This window comes from Wyeomyia smithii, chromosome 3 (assembly GCF_029784165.1).
Source record: "Wyeomyia smithii strain HCP4-BCI-WySm-NY-G18 chromosome 3, ASM2978416v1, whole genome shotgun sequence".
In the NCBI taxonomy this organism is placed as follows: domain Eukaryota; kingdom Metazoa; phylum Arthropoda; class Insecta; order Diptera; family Culicidae; genus Wyeomyia; species Wyeomyia smithii.
Genome location: NC_073696.1, coordinates 3,886,524 through 3,911,124, shown reverse-complemented (window position 1 = coordinate 3,911,124; position 24,601 = coordinate 3,886,524). Strand labels below are relative to the sequence as shown.

The 24,601-nt window shown below is 39.2% G+C and overlaps 1 protein-coding gene across 7 annotated transcripts; it reads right to left on the bottom strand.

Moving 5' to 3' along the window:
• Positions 1-533: 533 nt before the first annotated feature.
• On the bottom strand, positions 534-24,199 carry LOC129731634 (peritrophin-44-like). Of its 7 annotated transcripts, none has more exons than XM_055691773.1 (5): positions 24,112-24,199; positions 22,276-22,820; positions 2,970-3,035; positions 2,630-2,809; positions 534-2,571 (listed from the first exon to the last, which is right to left on the bottom strand). In XM_055691773.1, exons 2-5 carry the CDS (start codon positions 22,541-22,543, stop codon positions 1,007-1,009), a joined length of 2,079 nt encoding a protein of 692 aa, XP_055547748.1. In that variant the 5' UTR covers positions 22,544-22,820; positions 24,112-24,199; the 3' UTR covers positions 534-1,006. The 7 variants fall into 7 exon arrangements, with proteins under 7 accessions (XP_055547748.1, XP_055547746.1, XP_055547747.1 ...); XM_055691771.1 differs by having other exon boundaries at positions 23,402-24,195; XM_055691772.1 differs by having other exon boundaries at positions 23,992-24,195.
• Positions 24,200-24,601: the final 402 nt, after the last annotated feature.

Genomic DNA, 24,601 nt, shown 5'->3' with positions numbered 1-24,601 from the left:
GAAAGTAATCCGGTTTCTTACAACTGGCTTGACACTTTCTCAATCTCTGTCTAGTCTTGCAGTTGCTGTGAGCATTACTTCTAGCCTAGTATAGACGGATTTCACGCTGACTCGACTAAGGACCGACAGCACCCTATCGGAATTTAATAAAACTGACGGCTGAAGTTTTTAAACCAGGTTTCATAATGTTGAATAAGCGTAGGAACATTAAAACATTTTGAATGATTCTAGGTTATTTTCAAATGACGACTTGAATCGAGAATCGACAGTAATTTGAGCACGAGATGACTAAAAGAAAAATACTTCTCTATCATTTTTTTCGACTAAATTGTTATACTGATTCGCTTCTACGAAAAGCGGCAATGCTCTTCAATGATTTTTGAAAAAGAATTTCTTGTATTTTTAATTAAATAATTTGCTGAGATAAAATGTCTCCAACATCTTGAACCATCTGTAGTTTTTCAAGTAAAACAATGTGAAATATTGTGATATTCTAGGTTTAAATAAGTATTTTCCATAGCATTGAGTGACTATGTCATAAATTTATTCCAACATTTAAAGTGGGGTAAAAAATTATAACTATTTGACTAAAATGGAGTTACTTAAATTTTGCTCAAGCAATATATTCCGTGTCTTATTAACTATTTATCTATCTTATCAAGCTATATGCTAAAATGATGAGTATTTTGAATGCTTCATGGTTCGTACAGAGATACACATCCGAATGGAAATAAATAGCATCAGTTAACGCAGTACATCAATCGCACTCAGTCAGTCGCTTATTCTGTTGACGTTGGAGTCGGAATTACGAACTAGGAAAATCCTACGGCAATTGTCGTCATTTTCAAGTTCTCTTTCGGCGCCCATTCGTCAAGTCACAAATAAATGCAGTGTAGTATAAATAAATAAAACTTAAGCTAGTCTGGGGACGCCCACCGAAACGCATGCTTTTCTAATGGCTTATCCAGGTAGGGGCACTACCCAACAGACGGATCAAGGTAATTGGTTACCTTCCACTGCAGGAAACCGTACCATCGCAGTACTTTGGACAGCGATATGCGCCACGAGGCACGCATATTTCCCCGTTAAAGACGTAATTATTCGAACAGGATAGAACGGATTTTTTGCCATCGATGCAGAAGTAATAGTTTTCACAATTACTATCGTAGTCCGTCTGAAAGCCATTTTTCTTGCAGATCGGCTCGCAGGAACGTGCTATGCAATTCACTAAAGGATCCGCGGCAGCCTCTCCGTGTGGACAAGTGTAACTTTCCGGTGATACACAGCTATTCCCATTGAATATTTTGCTTCCACGGCATGTTAGCGTTTGCAGCTTCTCACCCTTCTGACAGTAGTAATAGTTACGACAGTACGACTGCAGATCATGGTAATATCCATCGGATTTGCCATTGCAAACCAAATCTTCCGTACAAAAGGAATCCTCCAGACGATCTACGCAATGATCTTTGCTGAATATTTGTCCCGGACTGCACAGATATGATGTTTTGCTGCCCTCCGAACAGTAGAAATACGACCGACATCCGCTTGTTGGATCCCGATAGTAGCCGTTTGGTTTGTTCACACACGAACTGGAGCTCATACTGGGACATACGTATTTGGAAGAACTTACACAATTTTCACCATCAAATACAAGACCATTTGGGCACCGAAGTGTAGTTTTATTACCATTGAAGCAGTAGAAGTACTGGGCACATTTGGAGCTCTCCGAAAATTCTTGATAGAATCCTGCTGAACGCTGAACACAGTCACCAGAATATCCCGACTCGTGGCAAGCTTCCCCGCGAAGGGGTTCTACACAGACATTTTTCACTGGATCGTACTGAAATCCCGATGGACAGGAATGATTCTCAACTGTTTTTTGATTTTCACAGCGAACAAAATACGAGCAACCCTTCCTGGGGTCAATATGGTAACCGTTTACCTTCTTGTCACAGATATCACCCGGCAGCGCTAACCTAGGACAATGGTAGAGGAAATCTGGTACGCATTGGATTCCATTGAAAACAGTAGATTTAGGACAGTCATGCTTAGACCCAGTCCTACCATCTAGGCATTTGATGTAGCTCTTGCATGTTTTAGAGGTCGGCTCCAAGTGAAGACCGTTCGGAAGCCAAGAACAAATATCCTCCTCTGTGTCCATGGAGTTGCTCATGCAACCGGACGTTGCCACGCCCTCAGAAAACGTACACATTCGTGTCATCTCGTTGAACGAATAACCGAAAGGACACTCCAGCACATCAACCACGTTGCTATCCTCACAAATCATATATTTCTTGCACTGTTCGTCTTCGATCACGTGATTCCCGTCTTGCAGTCCGTAGCATCGCTGATCTCCACCGAAGGGTATTGCTACAGCTGATACGGTAGCACTTTCGCAGTTTACCTTGTTTTGCGGCGAACATTGGTTACCATCGAAAAGAGAACCCTGTGGACAGTTGTCAATTGCAATGAGCTGACCGCCTTTGCAGCGGTACGACCTCCTGCAGGCCTGCGTTGTATCCGCATACTGACCGTCCGATTTTCCCGTGCAAATGGGTTCGTAGCAGGTTACTGTAATCAAGATTAGTAATCATTATTCAAATTCGAAATGCAACAGAAATTCTATTACTTTGATTGCGGGTGCATTTTTGCTGGTAAAAATCGAAGACTGATTTATCGTTGCATTTGTACCGAATGGCCTGCCGCTGAAAGCATCGGTAGTACGATGAACACCTGCTGGTGGGACTTGCGTATAAAAACTCATCCTGGTGGGTGCATCGGAGATCTACTGCTGGGGACATGTGTACTCCTAGATGATAAATGAAAAGAAAAGTTGACGTGTCAGAATCTGTCTAAAAAAAATGGAATTATAGGAGGGTAAACAATCCCACGCCCGCAATGCTACAGTGCAGTACAGAAAAGGCTGTGCATTTTTTGTTTCAATTAAAATATACTTTACTAACACTCACCATTTTGAATGGCTTCGTTACGAAAAAATTTGAAAATCACCCGACCGGTAGTTTGTAGCTTTCGTTCTGCAATGCAAAAATGAGAGTATGCTCGGGTAAGTATGAAAAGTGTGAACCCTATGTAATCCATATGGCAAGCTGCCCTGTTTAAAAATGGGCGCGATATTGTTATGACTGGACTTACAGGATTATGAGCCGTTTGTGACGTCAATAAGGGAATTCATTGGAGGAGTTCATTTGGATGCAGTTTTTCTCTGTGTTTGTACCATAGTATATTTTACAAAAGCATTGCAAAATATGTAGTTATAAACGAAAATTTCGGTTTACTCACGCGGTTATGTATTGGAAAACTTTACGACTAAATCAGGACTAGATATCTAATTTAGTTAACGACTAGTTGAACGTTCCCGGCGATGCTCGGGATCAAAAGTTTCAAAATTAGGAATCATTTTTTATAATTCATTGCATTATTAGCACTTCAAAAATATTTCACATCTTATACGTCCAACATCACTTTAAGTACTTAAACATTTTGAGAACGCACAGAACGGAAATACCAATATTGGATTGAATTTTGTGATTTGGGGATGTTTTACAGAAACTGTAAGTCGCCATTTCGGATTTCAAAATGACGTATGGAGTTCGGAAGTTTCGGACGTATTGAAATGGTTGGCCAAATACCACTTTAGATTATTTTCCTGAAACCATAAGTCGTTATTTTGGAAAATGTTATGTGGGGTCATCCGAGTTCCGAATATACCACACTCGGGTGATAACCGGATATTCGTCAATCGTTCACAGTAAAACATCTTTTTATGTAACTTTTAGAAGAAAGAAATCGAAGTAAGAAGAATTTAGCGTGACATGCTTAGTTCTCCTCTATAATCATATATAAAGAGATAACATGTGAATTTTTATAACGAAAATGTTTGTTGATGTCCAAGGAACACGTCTGAGAAGAAGTTAACGTTTTAATCCACATAACTACGTAGAAATAAAAAAAAATAAATTAAACCAATGAAATGCGGCTTTTACTCCAGCCAAATGTGCCAAGATCTTGTTTTGGTAAAAGTAAAAAAATATTTCGAATTCCGCAATGTGTTACTATTCGTTAAACTACGAAAACATCAGAAATGTATTTTTTTCTGCTCGACTCGCACCACATTAAAACATAAATTCTTCTGCAAGAAAATATTTGCAGATGTTGAAGGAACAACGAACATTTTATTGAAAAAAAAAAAAAAAATAATTAACAGGCGAATTGAGCTCATGATCAAAAAGTCAAAATTTTGCATGCATTATATGTATAATATATATAAATTTTAAAAAGAGTATTTTAATGTGTTTTTCTGTATGCAGAAAATCATCTTCAAACATACGTAGTTTTAAAAGTAATATATCAACTCTTAGCAATGAGATACCTATTATTATTCCTCAAATGTCTTTCCTGAACATTAACAAACATTTCAATGAAGAACAATTACATATTATAGCTTTGAATTTAGATATAAAGGCGAATTGAGTTCAAATATTCATGATTTTGCTTGTTTAACGTAGTGTTGTGAATAATATCTCAATTTTCAGTAACCAAAAATCTGTTATTTTTACTCATATATCACTCATACTCATATATTAAAAAATCATATATCGTAGCTTTGAATTAAGATGTAGAGACAAATTGAGCCAAAATATTCATGATATTGTATGTTTTACTTAGTTTTATGAATAATATCTCTATTTTCAGTTACCAGATAACTATTTTTTATCTCGAATGTCATTCAATATCAACGAACATTTTATTGAAAAAAATCACGTGTCATCGCTTTGAATTATGATTTAGAGACAAATTGAGCCTAAAAAATTATGGTTTTGCATTTTTCATGTGGTTTTGTGGAAAATATTTAAATTTCAAATAATCAGATACCTATTATTTTTCCCTCAAATATCTTTCCTAAACACAACGAACATTTTATAATAGTAAACATCATGGATCACTGCTTCGAGTTTTGATTTAGAGGCAAATTCAACATAAAAGCCATAATTTTGCATGTTTCACGTAGTTTTGTGAATAATATCTCGAGTTTTCGTACTTAGATACCTGTTATTTTTTCTCAAATGTCTTTCTTAAGCATCAACGAACATTTTAATAAAAAACAGAATCACATGTCATCGCTTTGAATTTTGCTTTGGAGATGAATTGTATAAAAAGTCATAATTTTGCATGTTTTACGTAGTTTTGTGAATAATATCTCAAGTTTTAGTGATCAGATACTAATTATTTTTCCTCAAATGTCTTTCCTGAACATTAACAAACATTTTAGTGGAAAAAGAATCATGTCACATCGCTTTGAATTTTGATTTAGAGGCAAATTTAGCACAGAAAGTCATAATTTTGCATGTTTTACGCAGTTTCGTGAATAATTTCTCAAGTTTTAGTAATTAGATACCTATTATTTTTTCTCAAATGTCTTTCTTAAACATCAACGAACATTTTAATGAAAAAAAAATCACATGTCATCGCTTTGAATTTTGATTTGGAGACGAATTAAGTATAAAAAGTCATAATTTTGCATGTTTTACGTAGTTTTGTAAATAATATCTCAAGTTTTAGTGATCAGATACTAATTATTTTTTCTTAAATGCCTTTCCTAAACATTAACAAACATTTTAGTGAAAAAAGAATCATATGTCATCGCTTTGAATTTTGATTTAGAGGCAAATTTAGCACAGAAAGTCATAGTTTTGCATGGTTTACGTAGTTTTGTGAATAATATCTCAAGTTTTAGTAATTACATACCTATTATTTTTTCTCAAATATCTTTCCTGAACATCAGCGAACATTTTCATGTTAAAAAACCTACATGTTATCGCTTATTATTTTTGATTTAGAACGATTCAAGATGATGATGATTACTGTACACCTCAGAGACTGAGGGACTAATATCAATAAGATCAAGCGTTACGGAATTCCATTTTTATATAGTAGAAGAAGAAGATACCTGTGTTTAGGGATGGGCGATACTAGCATCGATACCAACGGTATCGATACTAGGGGTCGCGATATCGAGTATTTTGGCTTCGATACTTACCGCGAGAGCTGAGTACCGATATCGATACTTTCTAAACGATGTTTTTTTTTCTTCATCTAATAAACAATGCTGCTTTAAAAAAATGTAGGTCTTATACCGATACTATCAGAGCATCGAATATCGAAGGTCCTTCAACCGATACTCCGATACTTGATATCGAAGTTCATTGAAGCATCGCGATACCAAAGTATCGATACTTTTGCAAGCATCGCCCATCCCTACCTGTATTGTTCGTAAATCACAATCTTCATTCAAAGCGGTGGTTTTTCGATATCTTCAAATTGAAAAAAAAAAGATTTCATATGGTCCAGTCTTATTTAAGGGATACTCTCGAAGATGTTAGGAAAGCGACAGCGACACAGAGAAATCATCTTCAGCACTTGTTCAAAGATAAAAATCACAGGTAGCGGAATTATCCATCTCGGAAAAAAATTAAGAACAATTCACGCGTAACTTAACAAAAGGACTTAAGTAACATTGAGAGACTTTCTTTGTTTACTCTCTCTTCAAATAATAACTAAGTTATTTTTACATGTTTCATGATACTCTTTGCGTATTAAACTAGGCAATATTATAATCTTTTGATTTGTAAGAAATCGTTGAAAACGTTTACAATGACGCTGTCTTAACGAAGCAGAGTGAGAGAGGAGAGAATCAACTGATGAGAAGACTCCTTTAATTAATCCCAACACTATCTTGGGGCTTCTTGCTTTAATAAAAATAGTATAGCTTAGAAAAAGCTTGATGCCAATCTGATGAAAATTGAGATGCTGATTCCGTACGCTCTATGTAATCCAAATAACACGGGGTGTTTCAATTTAAAAAAAATACCTGCTTTTATACTAATCGATTAACGACCTTCCAGTAGGCACTACGTATTTTTTTAGATCTCTACGATTTTTCTTCGATTTACAAAATAGTAAAACACTATTATTTAATTCTTGTTAGCTGCAAGTGACTAAGTGACATTCCTGCTACTGGCCTGTGGTAAACTTCGACAAACTTTCAAATGCATATAGTCTGGTTTGCTACTATTTGCAACCTTCAGAGAAATTTGGACTCAAAATATGGCTATTTTCAGCGAAAACCTGCAAATATCTTGACAACAAATGAAAATATCAATGAAATAAAAAAGCAAAGCCTTAGTGTTACATTACGATTCGAAACTTGACCTTCTGTTTATTATACACAGACTTCGCAGCCAACTGTTTGATGTACTGGACAATTGCGGGGCTAGCGCTACGATCCTACTGACACTAATAGTCTCTCCCGAGCCGAGACTCGAACCTACGACGACTGGCTTGTTAGGCCAGCATCGTACCTCGAGACCAACTGGAAGGTCTCAATGAAATATATTCTACAAAAATGCGAAATTTAGCAAAATGAATAAAATCTTAGAACATCTTGAATTGTTTCGACGATTAAAAAGTTATGAACAAAAAACTAATTTTGAAGGGTGTTTCCCGGAAAACTCAATTTTCAAACGTACAGATAGAGGATTGCAATGTTCAGTTATTCTTTTTCTTAATTCTTGTACAACTTTACCGAAGAAAGCAATCTGATATTTTGAATATTGGAAAAAATAATTTTCATATCCAACTGTTGGGAGGATTTGATCATAAAACCGAAAACCCCAAAAAAAGACCTTGTTGTATGAAATAAACTTGCTGAAGACACTTGGTACATAAAATCAATATTTAACCGTCAAATGAAAAACGATCACGATTTTTCGAGTTTGGACCACTGTGCCCTGAAAAGAATAAATATGGCAACTTAGGTCGATTTATGGCTTAATTTATGGCTTATCATCTCGGTTCCGGCAATACTGATAAAATATTTGGCCAGATGCTATTTTGTATCTTTTTAGTGTCATCACATTATTTTCAGAGTCATTTTATTAGTGTAGGATAAAAGTTCTCTGTCGACCTAAGACATAATTATATCTCTTCAATTTATTGTTTGGTTGTCCTAAGAAGGATAGTTTTATATTTCGTTTGAAATTGGGTCATTGCTCGGCAATTGCTGCTAGAATACACCGTTCGCAAGTTACAACAGTCTCTGTCAAGGTGTTCTAACATGAGCTCCTCTATAAAGTTTTTTTTTGTCCTCAAGAAGACAATTTGTTGTTTAATTCAAAATCGGGTAAGATGTTGTTGCATCTCTGTGCTATTCCCGACATTGTTCTGATAACACGGTGGAAAGCTGTTTTCACACTGAAAATTTGACTGATTTCAATTGCCAACATCCCAAAAACATTTATATGCTGCCAAAATACTTACTGATACTGATGCTGCCCCTAGCACACAAAGCAAGCTTTTTACTTAATCTTGCTTTAAAAAAACAAGGATAACCCTAACTCAGATAATTGATACTCTCGAAATGCTCCTAACTAGTGAAAATAAACCATTTTTCATCATCAGATTGTTTATTTCAGCAGGCGGGGGGGGGGGGGGTCGAAGGAGGGGCGGAGGGGCTTGGATTTTTACCCTATAAGTACTGCTTCTTACTTTTTCATTTCTTGATCGATTTTCGATTTCCGATCTTGAACCCCTCAAAAGATTAGTAAATCTGTTTACTTTTAGAATCTGAAACCGACATGAACCTGTGACCACACCTGGTTTCTGTAAATCCGGATCTTCGGAAGCATGGTCCGGTGAGACAAATTAGTACAATTGTCAAAGAAATCAAACAACATTGGTATCAAAATTCATGAAATCCCCCCAGGATTCAATTTACATCCATTTCGAGTCCATCTGATGAGTTGTCGCCGGAATGGTCATACCGGAGCAGATTCTCGAGGGGCCCTATATGACATCATCATTTCATTGCATGTATAAAAATCAACTTCTGGAGTGTTGTCATGAATTTCGATACCAATATTATTTCGTTTTATTGTTAATTGTTAAAATTTGTCTTGGATCTTTAAATTGACCCGGAGATCCGGATTTACAGGAACCATATGGGAACGAATGGCTGTTTAGGTCACGTATACTGAAAATGGACACATTTTTCAATCTTCTGACGGGTCAAGATCGGTAATCGGTCAAGAATTGAAGAAGTAAGAAGCATTTTATGTTGGTTGGTTACCCGGGTATCTAGCCGAATACTAACGTTTGTTGAAATTGCCGAGTACAGGAGGGGCCGCTGCCGCTACCCCTGCTGAAACGCGATTACGCTGTGCCTTGGTTTGGTTGATTGATTTTCTTCTATAGGGATTTTAACCCCTGAGAAATATTTGATTTGAGCAGAGACAAGCTCTCATATAACCCAAAAAGTGCATAGTATAATAGTTCGAACAATAAAATTACAATTTTCTGCAATTGGGCGGATATATTTAGGGTGTCCCAAAAAGAATCGATGTTGAAAAAGTCAAGGTGCTCGCCCTAAATTGAAAGATAATGTTATTTAAAGCATTTTTGTGGAACATTTCGACTTTCGAAAAAATCGTTTTCAGGTTGCCCAAACGTGATTTATGAAAAAATGACTTTTTCAAGCTACAAACCTACTCTTTTACTCTATTTTCAATTCTGTTTTATTCCTAAATTTTTCCATACATTTTTTCATTTTTGTGGGGTCGTTTTTGAATATTTTGCGTGGTTCAGTTCAGTATTGCATTCAGTTATTTGACTCCCAGAGCCCATTAAACATGACAGAAAAAATAATGTTTCCCATAATTTTTAGATAAAACTCTTCAAAACACAAATAATTTTTTTTTTGATCAACAACCGAAAAAGTGGGATTTATGACAAAAAAAAAATGAAAATAGATCCTTGATATCTTATCGAGGGGCTGAGATATTGGGATATTTATATGTGATGGAAAAATATGCATTTCATAAAATATGTTAAATAACTGTTTTAGTTTAGGAGATGAAAAATAACAATGTTCGGAGATCGAAGCAAACTGCGACCGCGAGTGGATGTGAAAAATTTTCCGCTTAAATGTTTTTGCAAAAATTGAGATAATAGGTATACAAACATTTCATAGTTTGTCGTACCAAAGTGCAAAGAACCGGATGGATTGAGAGTCAAACAAAGTGGTTGCGTGATTTCTGAAGATTTTCGTGCAAATTAAAGAACAAAGAATTTAGAGTTTAGTTTTTTTTTTTCGATCTAAAGGGGGATACGGAAATGAATTGCAATTCAAGATTGATTGGAAAAGGTGTTCACAGTGTTACCATGTAGCGGAACATGCAACGTTGGGAGTCTGGAGATTGAAGAGGGAAGAGACCGCGTTGGGAGAAGTGATAGTGACCTTGCGTTGGAAGGATTGGAGTAAACTTGCCGTACTCTGCTATAGCATGCTGTTTTGGCGGTTCCGGTGGATCGGATTGGCGGGATGTGCTCCGGCTGGGCTGGTTGGTTGGTGACCGGGAAATCAAGAACATCGTGAGTGAGAGGAGGCAGTGTATGATGAAAAAAGGGTTCAGCTCCCATAGGAAAAGAAAATAACAATCTAGCGCGTGCTAAAAGAGGCAAGCCCAACTCGATAAAATTAAATTGCAGAGGATGGAATCAATGTGACCAACAACATACCAATAGAAAATGGAACGATTGGAGGCGGCAGACTCACGAAATGTAAAAAAGGCGATTGAATTTATGAGAAACATTATTTGGTGAGATCATTCCAAATTTCTGCGAATTGTTTATAAGTCCGAATTCATTGATTCCAAACACGCGATACATTAATTGAAACTTGAATTGAATTACGCATATTTTGCTCATTATTGTTCATCATTATTTTCATTTTTTTGTTATTTATCACTATTTAATTTACCTGCAGAATGCACAATTGGCTTTCGACGAACGGTAGCTGTCGTTTATTTTATAAATAATAATAATAATCCCTATTCCAATAAGAGAGCGAGCAATGGCACTATAACCATAAGCTTAAAATGCTAGGACTAGAGTTAGTACTCCAGTTCCAACCGTAACAGTTGAAGCGAGTAAAGGTATAGCACCTTGGTTTCGAAACCCGAACATAAGGAGGAAATACCTATGTTCCATCCCAGGAGATTGGTCAACAAAGGAGTGTACTTTCTTAGCTTTATCACTCCCAACGAATTAGGTATATTCTTTCTTACATACGGATCGGTTGGTACGGATTGTCCCCGTTCTTAGATTATATTGTATTATATTGCGCTACACAGTAGGCCTGGCCGTTGGCAAGAAAAATGTATGGAAATCATTTTTTAAAAAAATGGTGGATATCAATTTCCAGGATCCTTTCAAGTACTGGCTGTGTTAGTGTAGACTAGACTAGACTAGACTAGACTAGGAGATAAAAAATAACAATGTTCAGAAAACGAATGTATTTTTGAATGGCAGATAACTTAGTAGAAGATTTAAAAATTCGGAAAAATCAGCGAAAAAAGTTAGAACGAAAATTGTGATTTTTAGTGCCCTTCAATAGAAAACTCAATGTTGCTTGAGCTCGAGATATTGAGCTCTAGTGGCATTTTTATGAAAATGCATAGTTTTCCATCACATGTAAAAACGCCAATATCTCAGCCCCCCGTTAAGATATCAAAGATCTTTTTGCATGTAAATTTTCGTATTGAATCCCGCTTTGTAGTGAATATTTCAGTTCTTGATCAAAAAAATTTGTCATATGTGTTTTGAAGGGTTTTATCTTAAAAATATGAGAAAAATTTACTTTCTTGTGATGTTTAATGGACAAATATTTGAATGCGATGCTGAACTAAACCATGCACAATATTCAAAAACAATCCCATAAAAATACAATAATATATGAGAAAATGTAGGAACCCAACAGATTCGAAAAAGTGCAAAAGAGTTGCTTGAAAAAGTCATTTTTTCATAAATCACGTTTGGGCAACCTGAAATGATTTTTTCAAAAGTCGAAAAGTTATACAAAAATGCTATATATAACATTATCTTTCATTTTAGGGCTGAGCACCTTGACTTTTTCAACATCGATTTTTTTTTTGGGACAGCCTAAGTATATATAACTTTCCAATCGATTGCTGCAAGAACGAAGGAAATCCATTAAAAACTAACTGATTTATTATCTTTAAATTTGAACACATTTTCCCCTCTTCCTTTTTAGATTTTCATTTTACACCTCTATGTAGCCGAATTTCCCAAGAGACGTAGTTCTACGTCAAAAAATTGATTTTTTGGAACTGTGCAGGTGAAATTCCCTTAACATAAAAAAGACGTTCATTCAGGAATATGTTCACAGGAAATATTTGCATAACGACTGAAATTGTAACTGTTTCAGATCACTCTGGGCTCCGGAAATCTAAAAGGAGGTCTTGGGTTCAAATGTGTGAATCTATAGAAAAAACTCCAGTTGTTTCCAGATTACAAAAGACTCTTGCCAAAGATCATACCGTTGAGCTTGGCAATCTAAAGCGTCACGACGGAATCTATACTAGTGGTCCTCGTGATACCTTAAATCTAATGATGGAAACGCATTTTCCCGGTTCTATTGAAAAGACGGATTTAGCCATCTCTGATTTAGTTGAAATTTGTTCTAAGCAGACTAGCTCTTGGTCTGCTGGAACGGAAAATACTGTATCAGATGTGGCGGATGAAATTTTTACTAGAACCAGGGTGGAAGGTGCTATGAGATCCTTTGAGCCTTTTAAGTCTGCAAATGTAGATTGAATATTTCCAGCATTGCTTCAAAAAGGTGAAGCAATACTTATTCCTTCTCTCATTGAGATTTTCAAGGCCAGTTTAAGGTTGAATCATATTCCATCAAAATGGAGGGTAGTAAGAGTAATCTTTATATTTAAAACTGGGAAGCGTGATAAGACGCATCCTAAATCATTCAGACCCATTAGTCTTTCTTCGGTTTTGTTGAAGACAATGGAAAAAGTGCTGAATGATTTCATTCATACATCTTACATGCAAACAAAACCGCTTTCAAAGTTCCAGTTTGCCTATCAAACTGGAAAATCCACTATAATAGCGCTTCATACGCTGGTCATGAAAATTGAAAAATCACTTTCAGCTAAAGAATTGCTCTGTGCTCTTTCTTGGATATTGAAGGTGCTTTTGATAATGCGTCCTATTCTTCAATGTCTAGTGCAATGAAGAACAAAGGATTTCACACGAGCATTGTTAACTGGATTCATACCATGCTTGCAAAAAGAGAAATCACTTCTGAGTTGGGAGGTTCGTCTATTACGGTAAGGGCAACGAAAGGACGTCCGCAAGGAGGTGTTCTTTCGCCACTTATGTGGTCTTTGGTGGTGGACGATCTTCTCAAAAGCTTAGAAGCAAAAGGTTTCGAAGTTGTGGGCTTTGCAGATGACATAGTCATCTTGGTAAGAGGAAAGTTCGACAACATAGTTTCGGAAAGAATGCAGGAGGCTCTGGAGTATACCCAGTCTTGGTGTATAAAGGAGGGTCTCAGCATTAATCCGACAAAAGCTGTAATCGTACCTTTCACTAGAAAGAGGAAATTCAATCTGAAAACTCTCAAGCTTGGAGGAGTAGAAATTCCATTCAGTGAACAGGTTAAATACTTAGGAGTTATCCTTGATGCCAAGCTAAACTGGAATGCACATCTTGACTATGCAATCAACAAGGCGGTCAGTACATTATGGTTGTGCTCCAAAACCGTTGGGAGAAAGTGGGGCTTGAGACCGAAAATGGTGATGTGGATATTCACATCTATTATACGTCCAAAACTGACCTACGCTGCGTTAGTGTGGTGGCCAAAAACCAAAGAGTCCACCGCTAGAACAGAGCTAGATAAAGTTCAACGACTTGCGTGCATTGCTATAACAGGAGCAATGAAAAGCACCCCGTCAAAAGCTCTTGATGCAATTCTTCATCTGCTGCCGTTGTACGAATACGTGCAACTAGAAGCAGAAAAGAGTGAGGCTAAAAAGAACAAAAACTATCTTGTCAGGTGATTTTGTGGGTCACCTGACTATAGTGGACTTTTTCAAAAGAGGGCCAGTGATGAGTATGAATGGAGACTGGATGGCACCTCAGGATAACCATGATATTCCCTACAAGGTATGCGAAACGTCGCGTACAGACTGGGAAGTCGGAGTTCCTGATGTCCGTCCCGGCTCAACGATATTTTTCACAGATGGCTCAAAAATAGGTACCAAAACTGGTGCAGGAATCTTCGGCCCTGGAATGAATATTTCAGTGGCAATGGGACACTGGCCAACAGTGTTTCAAGCAGAGATTTTTGCAATCCTTGAATGTGCGAATGTGTGTCTGACTAGGAAATACAAACATGCAAATTTTTGTATTTTCTCTGACAGTCAAGCAGCACTGAAAGCACTTGATGCTTATAAATGTACATCCAAGATTGTCTGGGAATGTATTCTCACATTGCGACAGCTATGTCAAACATACACAGTAAATTTGTATTTGTGGCATTGGTGGGAATGAAAAGGCAGACGAACTTGCAAAACAAGGATCTAACTCACAGTTTATCGGCCCAGAACCTTTCTGCGGTATATCAAACTGTGCAGTGAAAATGGAGTTTAAACGCTGGGAGGAACAAAATGTGATAACCAATTGGTTTGATGTCAAAAAGTGTTCCCAATCTAAAAGATTTATCACACCATACGAGAATCATTCGAAAAAGCTCCTAGAGCTCAACAAAAGAGCTCTTTGTACATACGTCGGCCTAGTAACGGGGCACTGTCCGAGTAGACATCATTTAGAGAACATTGGCCGGGTTCAGGATGATATCTGTCGCTTTTGTAGTATGGAAAGCGAGACATCGGAACATCTGCTGTGCAGATGTGGTGCATTATTTAAACGCAGATCAAGGTTTCTTGGCAGTGGCTGTTTACAGCCTAAAGAGATTTGGTCTTTGAATCCTGGGAAGGTGATTGGCTTCATAAACCATATTTCACCTGACTGGGAACGTGTCGGTGCAGGTACCTGATCACTCAACAATAGTGGTCATTGTATTTTGCAAGGGGACACGTATAGCAATTGACTGGGATATATATTACAAAAGTTCACATCAATGGACAACGTAATTCTAATTCCCTAACAAACAAAAAAAAAGTGAAAAGTGACTCTATCAACAACTCCTCAAAAATATTTTTTTTTTCACTCTATTTATGTTTTTCTAGCCCATTTCGCATCCCAAGCAGCAACATTCGTTTCGATTATAAACTTTGTGCATCACAGCAACAAATTTTTATGTGAAACTAAGTTGCAGCTACATCTCAGTTTCTTATACAATGACAAAAAAAGTGCAGGAGGTGGAGCCAATTGCAACATTTCCGTTGTTTCAGCACAAGTTTCAAGAATGAAACCGCAATGTGTATGAGCTTATGCATGGAATTTGATAACAACATGGTGAATGCTGCATGGTAAAGTTTCAGCTACGAAGATGCATCGTAGCAGCAACTAGGGCGCAATAGAAACTACATGGCGTTGTGGTAAGATTGTCAAACGGCAAATGGTCAGAATGGTGAAAGATTGTCTATATAGCGATTATCTTTGATTATTTCCAGGAATTTGATGAAGATTCAGCTCCAGTTATCAATTTCTATTCACTTTTCTCGTTTTTACTGTTTACGTTATTTGCTGTAGAAACACTTGCAAGTTTATGACTCAGTTTTAAATTTTGCTTCAGCACCTCAGCGTGATAATGAAATTCAAAGCAATTTATCTCATTTTCTTTTAGAGACCCACACTTTTTGGACCAGTTCTAGTCCAAGTACCCAAAAGTTACAACGCAGTGAATAACCTCATCTCAAAAACAAATATAAGGCGAACGATCGAGCAAAAGTTACCTTTACATGGCTTCAGAACATGACAGCAACTTTTAAAAGTATTTTTCTGTGTTTGTTTTGTGTATCTCGCAAGCATCACGTTGGCAACCTATATGCTCCACCCACTAGATCTATTCAGTGAAGGTTAGGTTTTCAAATGCCGTTTACACGTTCAAAAACAAATCCAACCACGCGAATGACGTTGTTGGTGTAGAGTTTTTTGAAGCAGCGATGCAACTCTAGTTGTTGCTTGTTTCTTTACAATTTCATCGTAGTAACAAAACATGTTTCTTAAATTCTCGGTATTTCATTAGTGCAACAAATGATCATAATTTTTTTTTTTATTATGTTTCAATTGTTGCTTGGGATAAGTACTCTTACCACTCTATGGTGTACTTCAAAACTAATAAATGTGTATTTCTTGAAACGCGTCGCGTTCATTCTCAGTTTATCCGACCAATGCCTGAAGTTGTCAGTGTGCCGGTAGCTTGGTTATGTCTTTGTTTGTTTCCTTGCAGTGTGTGCGGAGCGGAGAAACGGAACAAGAACACTAGAATTATCCCATATCAAACATCCAGTTGTCCCAACAATCTAATAAGATATGTTTTATATATTATATAACGTTTATATATTTACTAGAACGATCTGCATTTCCAAGGAACTTCAAGATGCAAGAAAAAGTATATCTGGAAAACTGTGTGTAAGTCATTGCTGATATTTCACTGTTTTTCATGAATGTGAAAAAGAGCCACCATTAACCCTCTAGTGCCCAAATTAATTTCTAAACGAACTTCGATAAAATCATTATAAACCATCATAAACACTTTTTAAGTATTTATTAAAGCTTTTCGGAACTTCGACTGAAGCCCGCCAAATGGCGGCATTGGGCACTAGAGGGTTAAGGCTGTAATACACTCTTTGACCAGGTGTCAAATATTTGTCACTTTTTGACAGATGAACATTTGGTCAAAGATAATTGTTTGTCCCTCTCCAATTTTTACCTGGGAGAAACACGGGCAAACAACAGTCATGATGTTAAATAAATTTGACCATTATGTCAAAAGGTCAAATATTCGACCATTGAATAAAGAGTGTAATACAGGATTTTGTGTTATCATGACAAGAAAATATTTGTTCATTCTCTCTTCCTTCGTTTTCATTTTTTTTATAAGAAAGCGTCAGTGTCGTGTCCGTTTGATTTAAACCTTTTAAATTTTCTGGAAATTTATTACTCCAAGTTTTGTTGTTAAAACTGTAGTTTTGTTAATCCGGTTTGTGCGCTGTACAGTGCTATTACGCAACTACTGATGGATGAGAAAAATATTACCCCGAAAAAACTGGCTCCAAAAAGTCCGCTCTTGGATCAATTAAACTCAAAAGGAGTGATATCATTTGCCTGGATTTTCCGCAAAGTTTACTTAGTAAAGCCTTGTTTAATGTTCCAAGCGAAGTAAAAATCTTATACAAAATGCTAAATTTTTCACGCGCGTGAAAAATGCAACTTGCAAAAATGTCACTTCGCTTGGAACTGCAAACAAATTCGATCTAGCGAAATCGAAGATTAAGGATCCCACTTTTTCACTTGGGCTTACATTTTTCGAGGATGCGAAAAATGAACACGGGCTGAGGATGTGATTTAGACTTAGAAAAAATTCCCCTTTTCCAGACGGGACACGAACCCGCAATCTCCGATGTCTCCGGCATGGTGTTTTGGCCATTTAAACTACTGGGAAAGACCAATATCGATCACCCTTCTCTATTGCTCTATGCTCCACACACGCCTTGATCAACCACACGCACTGCCATGTGGAAATTATTTTTGTAATGCGTCAAGTTTGCGTCAAAATCAGGGCTGCCAAGTAAACAGATTTTTCTGTATTATACAGATTTTTTGATCACGATACAGAAATGATACAGAAGCCAGAACTCACACAAAATTTTGATTTTAAATACAGATTTACATTTACAGGGCCTCACAAACATTTCACCCGAACATCAGTTTACAGTTTTTCGAATGCGTTTCCCACATAACCACCAAACTGGCCGATTCGCATAAGGTAATTCACGGGTGATATTTCACTGTTTGAACGTTTGTTATTGTTGTTGTTTTTCAAGTTGCAGAACCACAATACAACCGAACACGAAATCTTCTAAAGGAGAAAAAAATCTGAAGTAATATTTTATTGTTGTTGAAAGGATTGTCACCTGTAATACCAGGGTAACTCGATCGGACAACGTTGGTATTTCACGGTTTTCGATCCGGATTGCATCCAAGTTGCGATCTATCCTGGTGGCTGGTAAACGGCTGGGCAGAGCGTACCTGCAGTACAACCCGTACTAGTTGGCATAAAATAGACCCCATTGTGGTCCATAGCATCCTGCCCAGCAACTCCTATCCCTACCTCCCCGTGGTACCAGCCGGGATACGAGTAACCAAGCGAAGATCATGGTAACCAACCCGTAGTGGGACCTTGGTCGTATGCTGACAGGGAAGGGGGAGGTGGGCTGACTTCCTCGGAGGAAAGCTCAGCCTTTCTGAGCGTCTATTTCCCAGGTTAGAGGCGGCTCATAACAGCGGGCGGCTGAATAAAGAAACGTGTTGTCTCGAACGCTACACCCAAGATGGCAGCCCCATCACGAGACTCGGTAGCGTAGCCCTAGTAAGGCAACCTACCTAAACAATTACACTACGAACATTCAAGAAAATGTAACTCGGAACATTCGGTATGGACCTAGGCAACGAAAAACGGACCAAGAGTGGAAACTCGGTACCTGGAACTGCAAGTCGCTAAATTTTGTGGGCGGAGACAGGGTGCTGCTCGAGCAGCTAGAACCCCGCAAATTCAGCATCGTGGCTCTGCAGGAGATCTGTCGCAAAGGTGAGAAAGTGTGGAAAGTCCGTGGAGGCAAGGCCCAGTTCTACCAGAGCGGTGGAGCAACCAACGAGCTGGGAACGGGCTTTTGTGTAATAGGCAGAATGCAGGATCGCGTGATCAATTGGAAGGCGATCAACGAGAGGATATGTCTGTTGAGGATTAAAGGTCGTTTCTTCAACTACAGCATCATCAACGTGCACTGCCCGCACGAAGGTAGACCTGACGACGAGAAGGAATCGTTCTACGCGCAGTTGGAGGCAACATACGACGGCTGTTCGTCACGGGACATTAAAATCGTCATCGGGGATATGAACGCCCAGGTTGGTAGGGAAGCGATGTATAGACCGGTGATAGGGCCTCACAGCCTACATACCGACACGAACGACAACGGCCAACGATGCATCAACTTTGCAGTTCCCGAGGCCTAGTGATTAGAAGCACCTTCTTTCCACGCAAAGATATCCACAAAGCCACCTGGAGATCACCTGACCACCGTACAACAAATCAAATTGACCACATTCTCATTGATGGCCGGTTTTTCTCAAACATTACAAACATACGCTCCCTCCGGGGTGCGGATATCGACTCTGACCACCACCTAGTAGCAGTACATGTGCGCTCAAAACTATCCACGGTATTTCACACACGTCAGAACCGTACTCCCCGGCCAAACATCCAGCAGTTGACCGACCCGCAGGCTGCAAAGAACTACGCGCGCATACTTGAGGAGGCACTACCTTCCACGGAAGAGCTATGTGCTTCGACTCTCGACGATGGATGGGGGAAGTTACGCTCGGCCATTGAAGAGGCCGCATCCGCGGCACTAGGTGTGGTATCGTCGAGCCGACAAAATGACTGGTTTGACGGGGAATGCCAGCAAGCGATGGAGAGGAAGAAAAGAGCTTGAAAAAATTATCTAAGCATCGCCACAAGAGGGAACGCGGCCAAATACCAACGAGCACGGAATGAGTTGACCACGATTCTGCGGAGGAAGAAGCGCCAGCAGGAGGACAGAGATCGTAAAGAGCTGGAGCAACTGTTTCGGGCTAACGATACACGCAAGTTTTTTGAAAAAGTGAACCAATCCCGTAAAGGCTACACACCGAATCCAGATATGTGTAGGGACGTGGAGGGAAACCTGATCACAAGCGAGCGCGAGGTGGTTGATAGGTGGCAGCAGTTCTTCGATGAGCACCTCAATAGCGTAGCAACGGAAGGAGGCGGAAGGGAAGTTATCCTTGGAGTGCCTACATACGACAGTAGTGTCCCAGTTCCTGATATCCTGGAGATCGAACGGGTAATTGGGTCACTTAAGAACAACAGAGCCGCCGGCAAGGACAGGCTCCCGGCAGAGCTCTATAAACACGGAAAAGGGGCTCTAGCAATGGCACTCCACTTGGTAATCTCTAGGATTTGGGAGGAAGATAGACTACCGGAGGAATGGATGGAAGGAGTTGTATGCCCCATCTATAAAAAAGGCGATCGGCTACAATGCAGCAACTACCGCGGCATTACGCTGATCAACGCTGCCTACAAAGTCCTCTCCCAGATCCTACTCCGCCGTCTATCTCCTTCAGCGAAAGAAGTCGTAGAGCAGAATCAAGCGGGCTTCACACAAGCACGCGCTACTACGGATCAAATTTTCACTCTCCGGCAGATACTTCAGAAATGCCTGGAGTACAACGTGCCCACACATCATGTTTTCGTGGACTTCAAGGCAGCGTATGATACAGTCGATCGAGACCAGCTATGGCAAACAATGCACGACTACGGTTTTCCGGATAAACTAACACGACTTATCAAAGCTACCTTAGACCGAGTGATGTGTTACGAGTGCGTGTCGGGGACACTCTCGAACCCCTTCGAAGCGCGCAGAGGGTTGAGATAAGGATGACAAGGATGGATTATCCTGCACACTGTTAAACATTGCCCTTGAGGGTGTAATCCGACGGGCGGGCATCGAAACGAGAGGCACGATTTTCAGCAAAAGTAGTCAACTCATAGCCTTCGCAGACGACCTGGACATTATTACAAGAAACTCAGCGACGGCGGAGGCTATCTACGCCAGACTAAAAGTGGAAGCTAGAAAAGTTGGACTAGAAATAAATGCGTCGAAAACCAAGTATATGATAGAAAGAGGCTCGAAAGAAACTAACATTCGCCTCCCACGGACGGTGGTCATGGACGGCGACGAACTCGAAGTGGTAGAGGAGTTCGTATACTTGGGATCTCTGGTAACCGCCGACAATAACACAAGTAAGGAGGTCCAACGACGTATTCAAGCTGGAAATCGAGCCTACTTTGCCCTTCGCAGGACGCTTCGATCCAGGAGCATACGCCGCCGCACGAAACTGACGATGTACAAAACCCTAATTAGACCCGTAGTTCTCTATGGACTTGAAACCGTGACGCTGATCACAGAGGACATATGCACACTGGCCGTATTTGAACGGAAAGTGTTGCGGACAATATTCGGTGGAGTACAAACCGAAAGCGGAGAGTGGCGTAGGCGTATGAACCACGAGCTACAGACACTACTTGAAGAGATTCCCATTGCACACCTGACGAAGGTCGGGAGGCAACGATGGGCCGGGCATGTCGTGAGGATGACAGCGCGGTAAAATCGGTTCTCTTCAAGGACCCCACCGGCACCAGGAATAGAGGGGCCCAACGTGCTAGATGGCTTGACCAGGTTGAAGCGGATCTGCGAATATCGAGACGTCTAGGAAATTGGCGACGAGTAGCCCAGGACTGAGTAGAATGGAGGAAAATTCTTGATACGGCACGAGCCACCACGGCTCTAGGCTGCTGAAGGAAGGAAGGAAGGATCTATCCTAACTGTCGTGCATTGCGGATAATTTTGTGTGAGAAAAAAAGAGAGCAATATTTTTGCTTTGTTTTCTCGGTTTTCACAAACAGTCTGACTGTTCCGAATGGGAATTTGTATAGGTGCGAACAGGCTTCTGCTCGACTTCCGCTGGGCATCCGGCATTCAACTAAGCAAGAACTTACTTTGCTTTGATTTCTTCTGGACAGCCGATATAAGCGGGAGAACTTTGGAACAAAAATACCCGATTCGATGGCTTTCATAGGAAAAAAAACACGGTTATAGACCTTAGTTTTCTTTCAGGAATTCTACCCACCCTTTTAACGGTTTTAGGCGAGCTACCCCAAACCCAACCACTTGTAGGCACACGAATAAAATACATAAAAATATAATTTTTACGAGGCGAAATCAGTCAATATTCAGTTATTTTTACAAAAATAATTGTATGTTTCCAGGTGTCATTCTGAGTCTCCATCGTAATAATTGCTATTTTGTATAAATGTTTTTGTACTAATAGAAAATTACAAGTTTATTGTAGTAACAAAATTGCTACACACTTTATAAAAACTCCAAACTTTCCTCATATTTCTCGATTAAAAAGGTATATAACCGTTTTGAACAAAATATTTTTCAATGCGATTAAATTTTATTGCGAACTTCATGAAGCGTTCAAGCACATGTTGTCTTCAGTGGTTATTTTCAATGAACTAGTTGTTCTATCACGATGACATGCTATATTCTTATTTGGGTTCACCAATCATGAAATGAACCATGAGACACTCACCTGTTGCAAAAGCAGTTATAACGGTCGCTGCCGCAGCCGTGATTAAAAGAAAAACATTACTGCTTAGTCGTGGCGTTACTTTAGCAGAAACACGATACCGCGGCAGATCCAGGAGCGCCCGATTTGTCGACGATCGAATACAGCAACATCTTCGCCGGGGTTGTCGCCGACTAGCATTCTCCAAGGGTGCATGTCTAGCGCAAGTTTTCTGACACTTATTTTTCTGAACTAATGCTTCCGTTGTTTCAGTCGTTAGACAATGCGGCATGATTTCTTGATGATTTAATTATAGCCCTTTAAATTCTTTCCTGTCTATGAGTAGTGCGCTCTATTTTCGTATATTTAGAACCGAGAAACATGCAAACCGATTGGAATTCCAAGATAATATTTGCTTGGCTTGTTTTGTTTACAGTCTATGCATTGATCATAATCTATCAACAATATTTTGAAGCGAGATGCCTTCATTGGTTGGTAGTACGCTAATTTCCCGTTCGATGCTTCGCTAGCGTAAGTTATGCCGGTTGCTAATAAGTGGTACCCTGCAACTGAGAATGTACTAATGAGAATTTTCTCGTCAGGTTTATCTTTTTAGGCACGTGTCCTGAAGGTGTATTGGTGCAATGAAACATGCAATACCATGCAATAATCGATTCAACAAAATGTGGATCGCTGCGCGTCTCTAGTAAACAAAACAAGAGAGTTTTGCTTTGCGGAACTGCCTGTTCTAATAAGTCAAGGTCGCGTTCAGACCGGCAGCCGGCGTAATTGAACGTTCGTTCTGTTTGGATCGATCTTGTAATTGGAGAAGTAGGTATATGAAGAGATGCAAAGAAAAAATGATAAGATGATGACGTTAACACTATACGTTTGGAAGTTAACGGTCACGTTTTTTTGCTAACAACATCGGGTCAGCTGTATGTATGGGTACATATGCGTCAATTTACAGCCCAGTAAACTACCACGTGTGAATTTGTGTTAACGGCGCCGAAAGAGTGACGCAACCGGTGTTCGTAATTTCAACTATTTCGTAGACGATTTTAAAGAAAACTTGCTTGGCTTAGAGTAAAGAAAAAGTGCACCAGGCGAATTTACGACATGTGTTGTAAAGGGTTCATCTCTTACTCACTCATCGATGTTACGAATAGATGATAGCGATAATCGCAAAGTATATAAATATCACGATCGAATCCAGGGTGTTCTACTGTTACAATTTTATTCCAAATAATAATTGATCATAAGGTAGTCATTACGATAAAATAAATCAATAAATAGTATGAAGTCCTATTGTCTCTATAGAGAAAGAGACAGCCGACTTGACATTAAAAACCCGTATGACCAGTTTGCCCGCCCAGATAAACTTTGACAGTTAAACAAGATCCTGGAGGCAACTGTTAGTAATTGTTACATCCGCATTGCGGTGCAGTTTCTTTTAATGCTTGTTCGGTTTACGGTTTCCAGGCATTTATGTGCCGCTATCTGTATGCAGCATGCATTCTACATTCTCTGATTTTAGCAGGCATCGCACGCTCTGCCATCCCTTTTTCTCCCATTCTAAGCTAGGCGCCCACAGTCTAGTGACAATGCCGGGTTTTTGTGAAAGCCGCACACGTTCAATAAAATCGAGTCATCATTGTTTCCATAATAAACACTACGTTCTTTATAGTTAGCTCTGGGCCAATGCACGCGAACAATCACATATTCTGTCTGCACTTGCACCTTTAGCACGATCGGCTTCCGTTAATTATGCATAATCATCTTACACTCTTCAATTGATGGAGTTTTCAGCAGATCAATCACTCACGACCGGATATTCAATAGCAGAAGATAATTAGATACCCATTCGACTTATCCGTTGCACGCAATGGGATTGAAACCGCTAATCATCACTGAGACACGAAAAGGTGTAAACCCGCCAACTGATGCGCTTCGAATGAAGCGATGAATGCGAAATAGCTTTCAATTTATATTGATGATCAGTCAGGCGACCGGTGGTGAATTGCGTGAGATGCTGTGGTAATGATGTTCATTTGGGTACTCAACCAGTAGGCTGCTAGACAGATTGGCGCAAAAACAAGCTACTGTTTTGTTTGAAAGATGTTACAGTTGGCAGATTGAAGGAGGCGCTGCATGATTAATCATAGCAAGATAGATAGTGAAGGATTTTCAACAAGAGTTCACTCTCAGCACGGGTGATTGATGTTCGACCCAAATCTCCATTCGTAACTGAATAGCGCCTTATCCATTATGAATCGAAAGCAGCAAAAAATGTTTATTTATTATAGGTTTTCGGTCTATTTAAACAAATGTCTCTCAGTTTTTTACTGTT